At 34.8% G+C, this 16686-nt stretch overlaps 1 protein-coding gene across 3 annotated transcripts in view; it reads left to right on the top strand.

The window, feature by feature from the left end:
* The window catches only part of PDE1A (phosphodiesterase 1A), a 262628-nt gene that overhangs the window by 183453 nt on the left and 62489 nt on the right, over nucleotides 1–16686 (top strand). For all 3 annotated transcript variants that reach the window (XM_063080008.1, XM_063080014.1, XM_063080000.1), the window contains exons 3-6: nucleotides 3598–3780; nucleotides 8698–8764; nucleotides 11712–11828; nucleotides 12667–12807. In XM_063080008.1, the coding sequence (XP_062936078.1) occupies nucleotides 3598–3780; nucleotides 8698–8764; nucleotides 11712–11828; nucleotides 12667–12807 (508 nt within the window). The remainder of the gene's footprint in view (nucleotides 1–3597; nucleotides 3781–8697; nucleotides 8765–11711; nucleotides 11829–12666; nucleotides 12808–16686) is intronic.

Here is a 16686-nt window from a genome sequence, read left to right as displayed (position 1 = left end):
TGTGTCATCTGATTTCAAGAGAAAATCTGGAGTATAAATAGCTCCCAAGGATCACTTGATCACCGATTGGATGCTGGGTCAGTTTTCATATCTTGCCGGTGCCCATCAACACACAGCCCGTGTTTAGGAACCCCTCACTTAATGCTTTTTGACTCTCTTGGGACTAAAAGTAAAATCATATATCAAACATCAGTGGAAGCATTTTTCAAAGAGTAACAGTGATAATGTTTTACGCATATGCTCCTTATGGTTTCTTTTCTATATGGTGCATTTTAAGAATTTCTAAGGCAAATGCACCGATTATTTTTTCATGTTGTAAGCTTCTTAAAGACAAAGACTTCACTTTTAGAAGAGCACTCATAGTGTAAACAACTATTCTCATTCTGCCCTCTAACATGAGGAGGAAAAGAGATCAAGCCATGGGATGTTTGGAAAGCAGAATTAATTATAATATTTCAGATCCCGTTTTATCAACCTACCCGCACAAACTTATTTCAAAAATGAAGTGAGGACAAAATTCAGTCTTGCATGTTTTTCATTTGTGCTGTAATCTTATGTATGCATTCAGATATTTTCAGATGTCTTAAATAAATGTATAGAAAAATTGCTTATGATAATTCTATGTATGATCGTTTTTGTTCCTGCCCTGTACAGCTTAGTCAAATGAAACTTGAAGAGCCCCTGGTGATGCTCAGAGGGAGGAAGACAGAGTAAAGACAGGTGTTAGGGAAAGGGAAAATAAGGAAGAAGAGAGATGGGGGTAGAAAAGCCCTCTGTACCTAAATGCCATGAGAAAATGATCCACTGAATATCTTGAGTAACAGATTCTAAGGAGAGGAAACAACGAATGCAAAGACCCTGAAGCAAAAGCAAGTTTGGCAGCTTTGCATACAGTGAGGAGGCCAGGGTTGCAGGAACAAAATGAAGAAAGGGAAACTGGCTAAGAGATAAAGTTGGAGACTTAGATTGACATGACTTATGTAAGACCTTATGAATTAGACATTGACATGGTCTGACTTATACTTTAAAGAAGGAATTCTGGCTGCACAGGGAAGAAGAGACTGACAGGGATCAGGAGAAAGACCTAGGAAGCAAGTTAAGAGACACTGCAGTCAGCCAGACAAGAGATGATGGTGGCTTGATCTCTCGCTCATTCATTGCTGGTGCGAATGCAAAATGGCACAACTGCTTTGGAAGACAGTTTGGCAGTTTTTTAAAAAACTAGACACTGTTACCATTCAACCATTATGTTCCTTGGTATTTACTCAACTGTGTTGAAATAACATGCACACCCGTGTTTATAGGAGCTTTATGCATAATTGCGAAAACATGGAAGCAGCCAAGATGTCCTTCAGTAGTAGAATGCATAAACAAACTGTAGTATATCCATACAATAGAGCATTCTTCAGCAATAAGAAAAAATGAGCTATCAAACCATGAAAAGACATGGAGAAATCTTAAATGCATATTGCTAGGTGAAATAAGCCGATCTGAAAAGGTGTAGACTTTTATTATTCCAACTTTAAGAAATTCCGGAAAAGGCAAAACTGTGGAGACAGTAAAAAGATCAGTGGTTGCCAGAGACATGGAGGTAGGGAAGGATGGAGAGGTGAATAAGGGCAGTGGAAATTCTCTGTGTGATACTGTAATGGTGGGCATGCATCATTATACATTTGTCAAAACCCATTGGATGTACAACATAAAGAGTGAACCATAAGGTAAACTATAAATTTTACATTATACATAAAACAAGTCTACAGTAGAGTGCTTGGAGCGTGGTGACCTCACAGAATTACACCACAATGATTCCTATTCCCCCTGTTCTTCTCTGTGGTTTTACTCGATCACTGCATAATAGAATGATAGAAACGACATAATCTTTAAAGCAGTAAAGTTCTCAAGCTACATACTGTAATGTCTTGCTGAAATGGGCTGAGGAATCTAATTTCAAATGGACAAAAAGGAAAAAAAATACTTTGCTTTGAGTTACAATGTCAGTGTTTTAGGGGCAAATCAAAATCCAAACGTAAGACCCGAAAGAAAATTAAAAATAGTATAAAGTAAGTATTAATCAGTATTAACATCCATCTATGTAAGTCATTTTTAGCTTTATATGTAAACATGTAGATTTGTAATTCCAGCACTTTTTTCATAATGTATTTCATAAATACATTCATGATTATTTAATACCATGGAAAATAAATATTGGCAAATGACTGACTGCTGCATGTTTGTAGAAAACAGCAGCACATAGATGAGGTTATTGAGAGATACATGAAGATTTACTCCTCCGCATATAACTTTTTAAGCCTCTCTTTGGTCATATTGGGTGTTTCGGGAGGGCCTCCTGCTTTTTGCCCTTTGTTTTGCCCCTGCTTTCTCAACATGATGTGTAACTTGTCCCTGAGGCTTTCACACGGGCTGCCACCTCTGGCTTCCTTTTCTCCATCATAATCCTTAGACCTCATTCTGTGCAAAGAGATTTACCAAAGCGAACAGAACCCAAAGCTCAAAGCTAACGTGTGCCAAAAAGAGCTCTGAGTTATTCAGTTTTTGCACTGGCAAGGAAACGCTTGCATCAAACGGCAGACACAGCTGGCCTGTGCTCCTCCTACAGGCAAAGCTCGACTGCTCTGTATAGCTGTAGTTTGTGATAGGGAGTCTTTCACATGATCTTGATGGTTCAGACCTTTGGGAAGTTCTTGATTACTGAAGCTGACTGGCCTTAAATAAGAACGTATCATTAGTTCCTTCTTTAATGGCAGCTATGCATCAGTCCAGTCAGCTTTACCTGGAGTTTATACCGAATGTAGTGGATATAGTTCTTGTTTACTTCCTCACCCACTGGGTTGATTGTCTTGCCCAGCAATTCTAAACCTTATCAGATCTCCACCCTCAAAACAGCATTTGCTATTAACAGAAGATATTTCTTCCATTTAGACTGGTTTGGTCACCTGTGCTTTCAAAATAATCCATTATTTTTATGTGTTTTATCTTTCTTTTTTTTACATGTTTATCTGCAATGTTGATATCAGAATGAACACCTTTTAGAGTACTTAAGTTATTATTTTACTAAAATTTAGAGGTACTAACCCAATGAAATCTCATCTGTGAATGACTTTTGTAAACTCGAAAGCCTTATTCAAATAGTATCTATTATCTGTAGTATATATACAAGATTTTTAAATATATGGAAACTATTATAGCTTCAGACATTTTTTCTTTGCATTCCAGTTGCTTTATTTAGTAACATCTGTTAATGAGTACCCCTCCCTATCTTTTCTTAGTTGTATTTATTAATAAATAGTATATTAACATTAACAATCAATACCTCTAGACTGGTATCATTGTACTTAAATGTTTGGGAAGCTGCAAATATTCAAATCTATTATTTCTTGCCTTTAGAAGATGATAAATTTGAGAAATTAAGAGCTTTCAAAGTGTTAACCCAATATTTTTTCTTTCTTTAGATAGTTCATATTAAGGAATGATCAGAAAGTAATTTACTATTTTTTAAATCCCACTGCAATCCTTGTTTTCTTCTTCTTAGTTTTTCTTCACTTTTTTCTAATGTTTAATTTGTATAAATTTTTGTAGAAGACTGCTGGATACTGAAGATGAGCTCAGTGACATTCAGTGTGATTCAGTCCCATCAGAAGTTCGGGACTGGTTGGCTTCTACCTTTACCAGGAAAATGGGGATGACAAAAAAGAAACCTGAGGAAAAACCAAAATTTCGGAGCATCGTACATGCTGTTCAAGCTGGAATTTTTGTGGAAAGGTAAGTTAAATATTTGGTATCTCAAGACAATAAAATTTGAAAGGCAGCAAATACATCACTATATCAAAGTCATGAGAGGCCTATATACTTATTGAAGAAACAGCAATCATAAGTGTAACTAGAATGAACAGATTTGGGACCTATGATGAGCTTACCAATAACAAAAATACCTTATCTTGGATGTATCATTTTTATTTAAGTTGACATGAAGACTAAAAGCAAAGGCTTTTAAATGATCATTCTCAAATAAACCTTTGTGAATAACTGTTTAAAAACAAGTTTAATGCACTCACGTTACACAACTTATTTTACCTGAGTAATATGTAACACCTCATAAAATAAATTCTATACTAGATAACAATCTACGTATCAAAATTATGTTGGCCTTTCTCTGCTTGAAAGTGAAAAGATTATCCTCTTCCTATCTCTCCATCCTGGGAGGAAATCTCCCTCATGTTCACTTTTGGGGAGTTTTTTAACATTTCTGTCCCTGAAACAAGGGATATTCAATGACCTCTAGAAACACCATGTCAAATCACCAGAATTTCCAATGTATAAAACATGTTAATATGACCCAATTTTACATTCGTTGAACACTTGAGAAAACACCGTATTTTATTTGTCTAGGAAACAATATGTTTCACAATTAAAATTACAAAAAGACCTGAAATAAACATGTTACATCTGACAAACTTGAAAAGTAGGTATCAGATATCCCTCAGATTAAAAAAAAATATATTAAATCATATATAAAAAGATTATTTGAATATTTTAGAAACTAAGAAAATTGAAGAACAGAAAAATTTTGTCAGTATACTTAAAATTAAATGTAAGGGAAACCAAATCATTTTTCACCTTCTAATATCTCTAGGTATTATCTCTAATAAACATTATAAACTTTAATTTTTCTCTGCCAAAGAAACAACAGGAAGCACACTTGGATTCCTGAAAATGTGAGTGAAAATGCACTGGAAGAAGTATATATACCGCGTGATTTACAGATGTAGTATAATCATAGCACATGAAGCTTTTATTATTTTGGCTTGTACCTGTATCACCCAAAATAACGTCTTCTGGATGATTATTTAATTTATTCTATTTATTTCTTAATCATATCTAATTGGTTTAAATAAAAGAATACTCACATTTAAAAGTCTATTTAGTTTAGTGATGTGACACCACCCCTCTTAGTGCATAAATTTGTCCCCATCATGCCAGGTGGGACCAGAAGTCTGAGGCAGGGAAGCAGCACTGAGGAGAAAGAATTTCTATAACAACATTTCTATTTTTGTAAACAACTTAAGCAAGTGTGTGAGAGTTACTGAGTTTCCACTGCATCAAATTAAAAATATCTACATAGTATTTCAGAAAGTTATTGAATCCCAGATTAAAGAGAATATGTTGAATTTGCTGAACGAATGTATATTTTGTCTTTTTTTGTTTAAGAAAATATCACAGAACTTGGCAAATGGAAAAGAAATGCAAACTGTGGATGAAAACCAACTGAACTTTTATTTCCATTCAAGAGAAGGTTAAGAAGAATTTTGCAAAATATATTGACATGCCAAATTTCCATTTTTTATATGCTACATAAAACAGATTTTTACATTATTGCCTATAGACATATCAAAACGTACTTAAGCAGTCTTGAAGAAATCAATGTGCTAAGAACATGTGAAAATCAAATCTTTTTTATCACTCTGGAGTCCCCACTCATAAGTGTGTTAAAACAGTGGGACATTTTTATCTTAAATTTTCAAAGATAATCATCTTTAATACTGAAAGTTAGAAATCTTCTGGAAATCTTGTTGCTCCCTCCCTCAAACATTCCCTCCAAAGATCTGATACCTCAGCAAGTCCTGGAAATAATTTCCCCAAATGTATCTAGAAATCTGCTCTCTTCCTCATATCCATTCCTGCAACCCCAATCCGCCATCAGAAATAGGACAGTAACTTCCTAACAGGGCTCCCCTCTCCTCACTTGCCCTCTCCAAACAAGTCACTCTACACTGGTGTTTCAAAACGTAAATTAGTTCCTGTCACTCTTATGCTTCAAATCATCTCATGGTCTTCTATTTCGCTTGGTAATAAAGGCCCTGATAATCAGGCCCTGCCCGATTAGGCCCCCGATTATTTTCTAGCCTCATCTAATGCTGCCTTCTTCCTTGACTGAACTTCTATACCAGCCTGACTTCAATTCCAGGAACATTCCTGAACTCTCTGCTGCCTTGGAGCCATTAATACTGCTCTTTTCTGTGTCAGAAATGATTCCCCCCTCCCCCAACAAGGCTGGCCACTTGTCTCTCTCCAGAGACCTTCCCTGGTCACTGAGTATGTCATTCATTATTCATCACTATTGCTGCCCCCAAGCAGTGGTTTACCGCACAGTACCTATCACTGTAATCATATATTGTTTCTTTTCTTTTTTTTTTGAGGTATCTCTTCACCACTGGAATAAACCCCCTGAAAGCAGCAGCTACAAGGGTACTTCAATAAACTCATGAAGAAATAAAAATAAAAGATAATATGAGTCTTTCTATGAACTTTTTGAAGTACCCTTGTATATTTTCCTAGCTCTCTGCTAAATAGTTGGTTGCTTAGCACAGTGTCTGACATAAGATAGTATTTCTTAAAAACTTTTTTTGTATTATATTTCGTAATTGTAGTAAAAAGTTCCAAAAATCATTTTCCATATTTTCAGTTGGACTTTCACCACCTTTAGGAGCCCAGGAAATTCATTACTGTCGTTCAGGAATATGTAATAAATCACTTATTTACTAAAGTGTGGGACAAGTATATTAAGGTTTCTCCCACAGTCATTGTAATTCCAGGATGAGTCATCTTAGTTTTCCATCTTAACTTTCTAATTCTAATTTTCTGTCCTAGAATTCTAGACTTGATTATAGGATTAGAAAAGTATGATAATGGGAAAGTTCTTCTCTCTCTTTGGAAGGGTAATCCTCTTTGTTTTGCTTTATGTTCCATATAATGAGAAAATACATTGATATTTATTTCTCTTCCTACTCCAAGTCTAAGAAACTCAATAGCACCAGTTATGTGAGAGTTGGAACCACTGGTATTAGCTGACAAGTAATGAGAATAGTTACAGTAATAAAATTAATGGCTAACTTGTGATTGAAAGTTTGTGTTCTCTTTGCAACGTCAAACTGTTTTTCTGTGCCATGAAGTCATAAAGTATCACGATTTTGTTACTTAATGCTTTAAAATTTTTTATTCCTGATTGATTTTTATATTGACCTTTTCCCTGTTCATCACCTTTCCATTTCTCCTGCACCTCCAATTTTTAATAATAATTACTAGAAAAATAGATAGAAAAGACTATTTGTTTTCTAAAAAAGAAAAAAAACCATGTATCATTGTTGACAGTAATTATTCTTTAAACTTTTTGTAGTATGATTAGTAGTTTCCTTGCTCCCCAAATTAGAATTATACCTATCTCAATGGAGTAATTAATACAAGTATTTTTACTTATAAAGTGCTCTGTACTTGTCCAATAGAGATAGAGGAAAAGGATAATTTTTTATTATACCTGATCACCCACAACCAAAAATAATTTATGGTCTTTTAAAACAAACATAAAATGAAAGCATGGAAATAAAGTAACAAGGTCTCTAGAATAAAACTGGGAGATACTTTATCAAGAAATCCTAGGCTAGAGATATAATTAAGCATGATATTTAATTCTGAGCTTCCAAGAAGTCATGATTAAAAAAGAAAACATGATGAATTACTTGGCTTTCATTTTCTTTTTTAAAAAACGATGGCTTTCACATAGAAACTGAATAATATGTCTCATGGATTTTTAATATAAGGTACATTGAATCAAAGAGGTTAGTATCTTCCATAATGTTTTTATAAAAGATGCAGCACATTGACCATATTTATCATTTATTTAATTAAATTATGGTATGGTCTGGGTGTTTTTGGAGGATAAGTTACAGTAGTATAGTCAAGGAATGCAATTTGTTAGGGACTAACTTGATATAAAATATAAGGAACATGCTTAATAATCAGTTCAATTCTTTTTTCCCAGGACTTTGTGGAGGAACCATGTATTTTTCAGAGTCCCAAGTAGAAGTCTATTGTTATTTCCACACATTAGGATAACACATTAATTCTATTCTCATATGAACCCAGGGAGTGTCTTCTTATGTTTGGTTTATGTCATTTTGATTGTCCATCAGAAGATGGAAAAATCGAACAAATTACTGACTAATAAAAATATTTTTTTGAGAAGATACTATTATGGAAATGGAAAGAATTTTGTTTTCTTTCTGAATAATCTTTCTTAAATAATATTGAATGATAATTTGAACAAACTTAAGCAATTTTGCCAACATGATCTCCCCCAATATTCTTAACTAAAAAAAAAAAAAAAAGAAAGCCATGTAAATTGTAATAAACCATATATTCTCTCCTATAATTTCTATTTTGTAAAAAACAAATCAAAACAAAAAAAACCTATAAAATATAAGGGCAATATTTTAATGACATTCAACCTCCATACTAAATTTTTGACACGTAAATAAACACAAAACAAGAATATTTTGCTGTCATGGATATGGTGAAAGTGTTGGTTAGAAAGTGTTGTTGTTGCATATGCAAAGTACAGTCCATCTTTTGATAAGGCGAAGTTCAAGAAAAGATATTTTTACATGGAAACTAAAATCACTTTAACTTTATAGGGTAGTTGTGAATAGACAGAATACTATTAACATCTGTCATGTAGTAGATGCTTAATAAATGGTGGCTGTAGTTATTGTTGCCACAAGGGAGTATATAACTAATGATAAAAGGTAAACAAATCAAAAGTAATCTTTTCCCTTATATTTAAGAAATAGCTGAAAAATTTGAGCAAATGACTTTTTTTATCTACACTTATTTTTTCTTTTTTAGGATGTACAGAAAAAGCTATCACATGGTTGGTTTGGCATATCCAGCAGCTGTCATAGTAACATTAAAGGTGAAATAATTTCAATTATTTTCATTTATAAAATAGTCATTTTTAAAACTTCTCAAAATGGCTGAGAGAAAATGAGAATAGGTCTTTTCTGCAGCCTACATATTGGAATTTAAAACATATTTTAACCATTTACAAAATGTAATGTGTTTCAAATCACGATTCACTGTAGTCTTTTTTTTTTTTTTTCAGTTTTTTTTTTTTTTTTTTTAAATTTTATTTTGTCGATATACATTGTGGCTGATTATTGCTCCCCATCACCAAAACCTCCCTCCCTTCTCCCTCCCCCCCTCCCCCCCAACAATGTCCTTTCTGTTTGCTTGTCGTATTAAATGAAGATTGACTTTACTAACAAACTATATCAAGGCTTATTATGCATATGTGTACATGCACAGATGCATGTATGATTTTTTTCTTCATGCTTTATTTAGGTAGATCTCAAATTCCATTTTGAGATGGCACAAGTACTTGCCAGAATATACATATTTTGTTATGTATATATTATGGAATAGTTAAATGCATTATAAAAGGATGTTTATGTCAATTATATTTAAATGACAAAATTTATATAGAAAAACATTATTTAGAATTTTAAGCCTAAGAAAATACAAAATAAAAGATATAGTCAAGAAAGAAAACAAATAAATTCATCTCTCTTGTTTCTGGCTTCTCCTGTGGTTGCCCTATTCTAAGGGCTTTGAGGAAAGTTGTTTGCTCACTTACTTGTCTTCATTGTGTGTGTGTATGAGTGTGTGTGTGTATTGCTTTTCGGTCTTTTGGCTAAGATCAAGTGTGGAGTGTGTTCACGCTCGGAAATGTGCATTGTAACCTAGATATTATTTCTACAGAGTCATTTTGTAGACTTATCCTTGTAAATTTCTTAGTTGTTTCTATCACTTAATTTGTTTGGGGGAATTTAACTTTGTCTCCTAAAACAGCTTTATGATGGTTTTCCACGAGTTTAAAGGATACTGGCATGGATGATCTTGGGTTGCTTTATTTCTGATTCATTATACTCCTTTCCTATTTTAAGTTTGTATTGCTTTTTTAAAAATTTTATTTTAAGCATCTCTTTGCATTTGTATTTTCTCTGCTGCATGTTAGATTTTAATCTTACTAATTTAAATAGGTAGTTCATTTTTCTGCATGTTCCTTTATATTTAGCTTTCTAAAGCTATATTAAAGACAAGTAGATAACTGAAATATCACATTAGAAGATATTAATTATTTCTCCATTCTTGAGAAATTTTGCCTTCTGTATTATTTTCTCGACTATGGGGAAGAAAATTACTTATGTTTATTTTATTTATTTTGAGAATCTGCTGAAAAACTAACAAAATATTTCAGTATGAGAAAATGTAAGAGTTTTTCTAAACTGTAGTATAGTAAAAACATATACACTAACAGGTTAAGGGAGGAAATATCACCAAGCAAAAATATTTTAGTTAAATAATTTCTTATTTTCTGAGAAACCTCTTTGTCTTGTTTGTTCTCAATCTGAGACACAAAAGCCTATTATCTGCAATAGTTTATAAATGGAAATAATCATTGTTTATAAAAATCCCCAAGGAATGCAAAGCTAACCTTTCAGTCAGTGAGAAACCCCTAGTTGGAACTGTAAATAGCAGCCTTGTAAGAGTCTGTAATAACTCTTCTGAGTTGGCTTTGAAATTTGATAAAAGATTTGTTGGCTTCCTTTGAGTTTTACTGATGGTAAAATGCCTTCTAACAGAACTCTTGGAGATTGTTAATTTACAAAAAGATAAAGCAATTGTTTGAGGGTCAAATTAGGGACAAATGCAAGGAATTTTAAAATGGCATACAAGCAAGCAAAAAATATTTCATTGGTGTTTGTTTAAAAGTGATCAAAAATACCATTTGAAGCTGTTATTGTTATTTTTTAAAGGAAATATTTTTTAAAGAGACTGTTTTAATACTTTCAGATCAGATTTTCAGTTTAGTTTCAGCATGTTACAGCACATGGAGTTGGCCTCCATAAAAATGTGGTAAATGAATGAAATTCCAAGCAGTGCCTTACTCAAATTCAAAATTAATGCATATCTCTGAGGTTGCTCGCTCACTGTTCAATACTAAACCTGCTGCGTGTCTGTAAACATTAGGCCTTCTTTGCTAACAGTTTCTGACAATCTTCAGAACTGACTACTCTGCTTCTTTAGATTTTTAAAGCAAAATCAATCATGAGGTAGCTGGTGAGGTCGGATACCCCTGCTCACTGCCCTCTCTTCCACTATTAGGAAGTACTTTTCCAGTGTATTTATTTCCCTACAGGCTTCCCTAGGGAATTGCATAAAATGCCAAAATTATTCTCCTCCTCTTTGATCGAAAGGCCCACTTCCTTTTTCTTACCACCCGTCCCTGGAGGAAATAGAAATGAGTCAGCCAGGGTCAGAGTGAGTAATGTGTCCACGTAGTGTGGACACTACCTTTATGGTACTTGTATCTTTAAAGAGGATATACTATATCAAAGCTTTAAGCCAATTTACTAACTTTGATTTTCAAGCAATGTAGCAGGTGGATGGGTGAGAAGGAGAAATTGGGACTATCTTCCCTCTATCCCTCAGCTGATATCACCCATGTAACCAACAATCCGATAGGAGGTCTACTCTGGGAAAGTTGGCAGGAAGCTGGAGAGAGATAAAAGATAGAGGCAGTATTATAACATTATCAGGTTTATGACATCAGTTTAATAACCTTTGGATTAAGGGGAAGATCTTGGTACTATATTAAGCATTATGGTTTTGCTTTCGCAGACCCATGGGTCCTAACTGGCCCTGTCATATCAGTCTCTGGTAAAAATGCAGTTTGACACATGCGGAATTGAAATATGACTTGTTTAATATACAATGCCTGATTTTTCAAATAACTTTCCATAGGAAGAAACAGAACTGTATGATATTGCCACCTAAAGTATTGACTCTTTTTTCTACAGGATGTTGATAAATGGTCTTTTGATGTATTTGCTCTAAATGAAGCCAGTGGCGAACACAGTCTGAAATTTATGATTTATGAACTGTTTACCAGATACGATCTTATCAACCGTTTCAAGGTCAGAAACATGGAACAAAAGTGAAATGCTCTTAGAATTGGTTATCTGAATAAAAATGAAAATGCAGATCATTAAGTCATTAATAAATTCATTCTAGAATGTCTCTAGTTAGCAGGTCACAGAACTAAGGGAACGACATGATAGAACCATTCTCCACAACTTATTGACATGTCTATATTCACCTGGAGATCATGAGACCAGTGTAGCCTCATTCTGACAAGATAACGATAGCCTCTGAATTATTCACAGAACACTCCTGTAGGTACTGGAAGCTATGCCTTAAAGACATATGCCTAAAACACAGAACCTTTACTGGTAGCTTTTCTTAAACTGGAATGAAAGAACCTGTAATTAACTTCATTTAGAGCCATTGGAACAACAGATTTGATCCAAACTTCTGAGCACTCTGCAGTCTGTAACTCTCATCATTTCCTGTAGAATCATGGCATTTTTAGAGCTAGAAAGTACTGAGAGGTCATCTGCTTCAACCCACTCAGATTACAGATAGAAAAACTAGACTTCACCAATTGTAACCGGAAATCTTTACCCTTTCAAGAACTAGCCTTCTTACTTGCCTCTGGAAGATATAAAAATTGAAAGACTATAGTACGGGTAAGAATGTTATTTCATCAATCTTAGTTAAATACTTGACGCTACAATCCTCCTCCTTAGGACTTAAGACTGACATGTTAATAAAGTGGTTGTTCAGAACAGTCCACATTTAACTTAAAGGAACTGCTGCCCCATCTGACTCACTTACGTTTCTCATCCCAAACATTGTGCTCATGCTGATTTATTCTTTTGGTCAAAATATAATCATAACTATTACTTTCCACAGATTCCTGTTTCTTGCCTAATTTCCTTTGCAGAAGCTTTGGAAGTTGGTTACAGCAAGTACAAAAATCCATATCACAACTTGATTCACGCAGCTGATGTCACTCAAACTGTGCATTACATAATGCTTCATACAGGTATCATGGTAAGAAGTCTTTGTGACTAAAGTTTGTGAGTTTGGAAGCATCAAATTCTATTCCTGTAAGTTCCCATTAACTCTTTGATGCCCATAGAAGTATTATAACTAATAATCTTTCGGATTTTTGAGGGTTAATGAGTTATTTAAAATATACATTTTTCAAAAAATATTTTAACTCAGTTAAAAAAAAAAAATACCCAGAGGCAAATCAAAATATATTTGCTGTCCAAAATTTGGACAATAGAACATTTTTGTTTGTAAATTCCTTTTCCCATAGGAATCACCAACAGAAAGTGACCTAAAGAAAAAAATCTTTGGACTAAAAGTTATATTGCTCTTCTTTCACTTATCCAGTTCTCCTAAACTGCCCTTAGTAGCTTTTTCTCTTTTACTCGGATCTTAGTCACAACAAAATCCTATTAATGATTTGGGGAAATGTTCATGTGAATTTTTCCAAATTCTCCTTCTTCTTCTTTGCATCTGAATAAATCAATGTATGAGTGAGTAAATGATTCAGCAGTGCAAATCATTATACCAGTGAGTATATGATGGGAACTGTGAGACAGCTTGTAATTTCTGTAATGTCAGGATGACTCCCAGAGGATGGAAAGGGTCGGAGCAGCCCTTCTTTAGGAAGGTGCCAAACTGAGGTGGGTTGCAAGGGGTGTGGGCTGTGTGAGATTCCCCAAATCCTAGTACTTCCTGGATTCCTCACATATCAACCTAGGCTGAGACAGTGCCATAAAATGCATGTGAGTGGAATGTTCTACCAAACCCCATAATATGCATTACCTAACTGTTTAGATTTTGCCAAACCTTTTCTATTGGCAAGGGACACTGGCACTGAACTGTATGTCACTTGTCTTCTCTGGGGCCCAGAGATCCTCAACACCTCATCCTTTTGCAGTAGAGATTGTCTTCCTACCTGGTCCTAAACAAATGCCCTAGGGCCATAGAATGGAGTCCTAAAGGTTTTGAAAACTTATAACATGTACATGATTCTTCAAGTTAATCGCATGCAGAAAATTTTCATCATGTCATTTTCTCCCCAAGTATCTACACATAACACCCATTTGCTGTGATTCATCCAACAGTGTCTCATAGGGTGACTGAAGAAATTGTCTGTTCTTCTCCATCTTTCTTTCTCTCCAAAATGTTGCAGATCCTTGGGCTCAGATCCCACTCCTGCCCCATGTTCCAATTATTTATTGCTTTAAAACAAACCATTACAAAACTTAGTAACTTAAAGCAATACTTTGTTATTGTCTCTAAAAGGTCTGTGGTTAAAAGGGTCCCAACTAGGAGGCTCTCACCTGGGGTCTCTCATGTGACTGCAGCCAGTGAGCAATTATGGCCGAAGACATCTGAAGAGATCACTGGGCAGGGCATCCACAATGGTTCACTTGTGTGGCTGGCAGTTGATAGTGACTATTGGCTGCAAGCTCAGCTGGGAATTTAAAGAATTTTTTTGGAATCTCACCACAACTTTCTGGAAATATGCATTTGATGAAAATATTATAAAGTAACATAATCTGCTTTGGAGTTAAGTCTTATCTTTAGGGAGGCAGAAATTTCAAAAACATTCACTGATGCACTGATCCTATGATCTTCTAGAAAGCTGAACTAGACGTGTTGTTAACCTTCTCCCTTGTGTTTGCCCCATTTAAGGTGTACATATGGGCATCACCCACTCAAGAAGTAAATGCACCCATTGGACCAGATCATGTGTAGTCATGGCTGGACTTGGTCTTGGTTGAAGTTTCCTCATCCTTCATTTCAGTAGTCTGACTTGTGATTTAATGGGTAGAAGCCGAGCTTACCAATAATAAGTAGAAACTCAGACATTCAAAGACATAAACATATTTATATCTTACACTTAAAATGTTGAAGCTTTTTAGAAATAGTATATTTAACCTGCTTTATGTATTTCTTTTTCTAGCAAGAATGCATGTGCATACAAACACACAGAGAAATACTCTCTCCTCCTCTCCCCCAAGGCTTTTTTTTTTTCAGTTTTATTGAATTTATTTTTTCTTAATTGACACATAATAACTGTATATATTTATTGGGCAAGTTGTGATATTCGGGTACATGTGTACAATGTGCAACAATCAAATCAGGGTAATTAGCGTATCCATCACCTCAAACATTTGTCACTCCTGCGTTGGGAACATTCAAAATTCTCTCTACTAGCTGTTTGAAATTATACAATAAATTGTTATTTTTTAAAAGCTCCTTTTGTTTAATAAGGCTTCATTGTCACAGCTGTTACTTGAACTTATTGCTTTGGTTTGATAGGCATGGCATATTAGTGTGAAAACAAAGTGCCTTCTGACAGCTGCAGATACTGTCACACTTGAAAAAAGTTACTTTAACATCTTCCTGCTTAGACCTGCTTGCTTCTTCCTCTCTAAGGCCTTTGTCCTGAATCTGATAGTGATGTAGTATTCATTTCAAGTGTTTGGCATTTCCTCTTTCCTGAAATCCTTGGCTTTGAAAAAGTTAACTGAAAAATGAAATATTTAAGTGTCAGTCTGAAATGGAAACTGAACTGATTAGGTTTCCTCAGAACAGGATGGAATGGAAAAGCAATGACTACTTCAGTATAATAAAATACCTGCTTTAAATATAAAGTGCAGGGAGAAAATATATGACATTTAAGGCTGGGAGCTAACCAGAATTTCATTATTTTAAAATATGTTTCTGCCTGAGTACTTTGTTTTGTTTTGTTTATTGCCACGAGTATAAAGGGAGCCAAATAAAAGTCTCCTACTTCAGCTTCAGATCCTTTGTTCTGAAGGTGACATTGAAGAGATGGAGGATGTTATATTAGTGGGTAAATAGAGAAATTCAAATCCACGATGTGACTTTACCCTCAGCCTTATAAGGAAGACTTGTTGCAGAACATAACAAGCCACTCCAGCTTCTCTGGAAGACTGGGAAATCTGGCCCATCCTGGCAGGACTCCTAGAAAGTAGAAGTCATTAGTAAAGATCACATAGTCATTTTCTGAGAAGGCTGTGACTTACCTCATATAAATATAACTTCCCTCTCCTTTGGCAGGTTTGGTGTGGAAACTTGTTTCTGATTTTATTCATCTTTTCACAAAAATGTGTCAGTGGGAATTTTACTCACCCATTACTCTGACCATTACAAAAGTAGTCTGGTGGTAGACCTTTAAGCATTGCCTGGGATCAGGAAAATACACTTAAACTAAAGAGAACAATGAGAATAAAGAGAAATTTAACAGTGGATGATGAAAGGAAAGGATGAATTAACGAATGTATTGACTGTTTTGTCAAAACTAGGTTATACTGCCCACTTGACAGTTTTTGGAAAGTTATTTTAACAAGCTTTTCTCCAGATGAAAAAGTGGTAGGTTAGTATTAATTTTCATACATATGAATGCGTGGTTATTTGAAACAAAACGGCATTATAGAAATATCCATTTAGCTAAAACTCTTCAGTCATTTCTCATCCCTCGGATTTGATATGGAGTAAGACTGAGTTGTTTCTTTTAGTGTTTTAGTCGACACCCTGCTATTTCAGGAAGACCCTATCAGGATGACATTTATAGAGAACTCCAGCAGCAGCCCAACACTGTCAGGTGACTAACACATCTTGTCACTTGCAAGATGTTCTGAGGACCAGTGCCTGAAAAAGATTGTGATGAAGCCATTGTCCTTCCATTTGTCAATGTCATAAGGAACACCCTCGAGCCTGGGAGTAGAGAGTGCAGAGGACAGTAGATGCCAGCAGGCCTGTCTGTCTCCCTTTCTCTCCTTTTGTCATTTGGTTAACTTGTAGCTTTGTGCCACAATGACGGTGATGTGCAGTAACTCAGTTCATTTACTAAAAAGCAAATGCTCTGCAGAGTGCTGCCAA

This window comes from Cynocephalus volans, chromosome 1, assembly GCF_027409185.1.
Source record: "Cynocephalus volans isolate mCynVol1 chromosome 1, mCynVol1.pri, whole genome shotgun sequence".
NCBI lineage: Eukaryota > Metazoa > Chordata > Mammalia > Dermoptera > Cynocephalidae > Cynocephalus > Cynocephalus volans.
The sequence above is the reverse complement of the archived record's forward strand: the minus strand, read 5'-3'. Positions and strand labels throughout refer to the sequence as shown.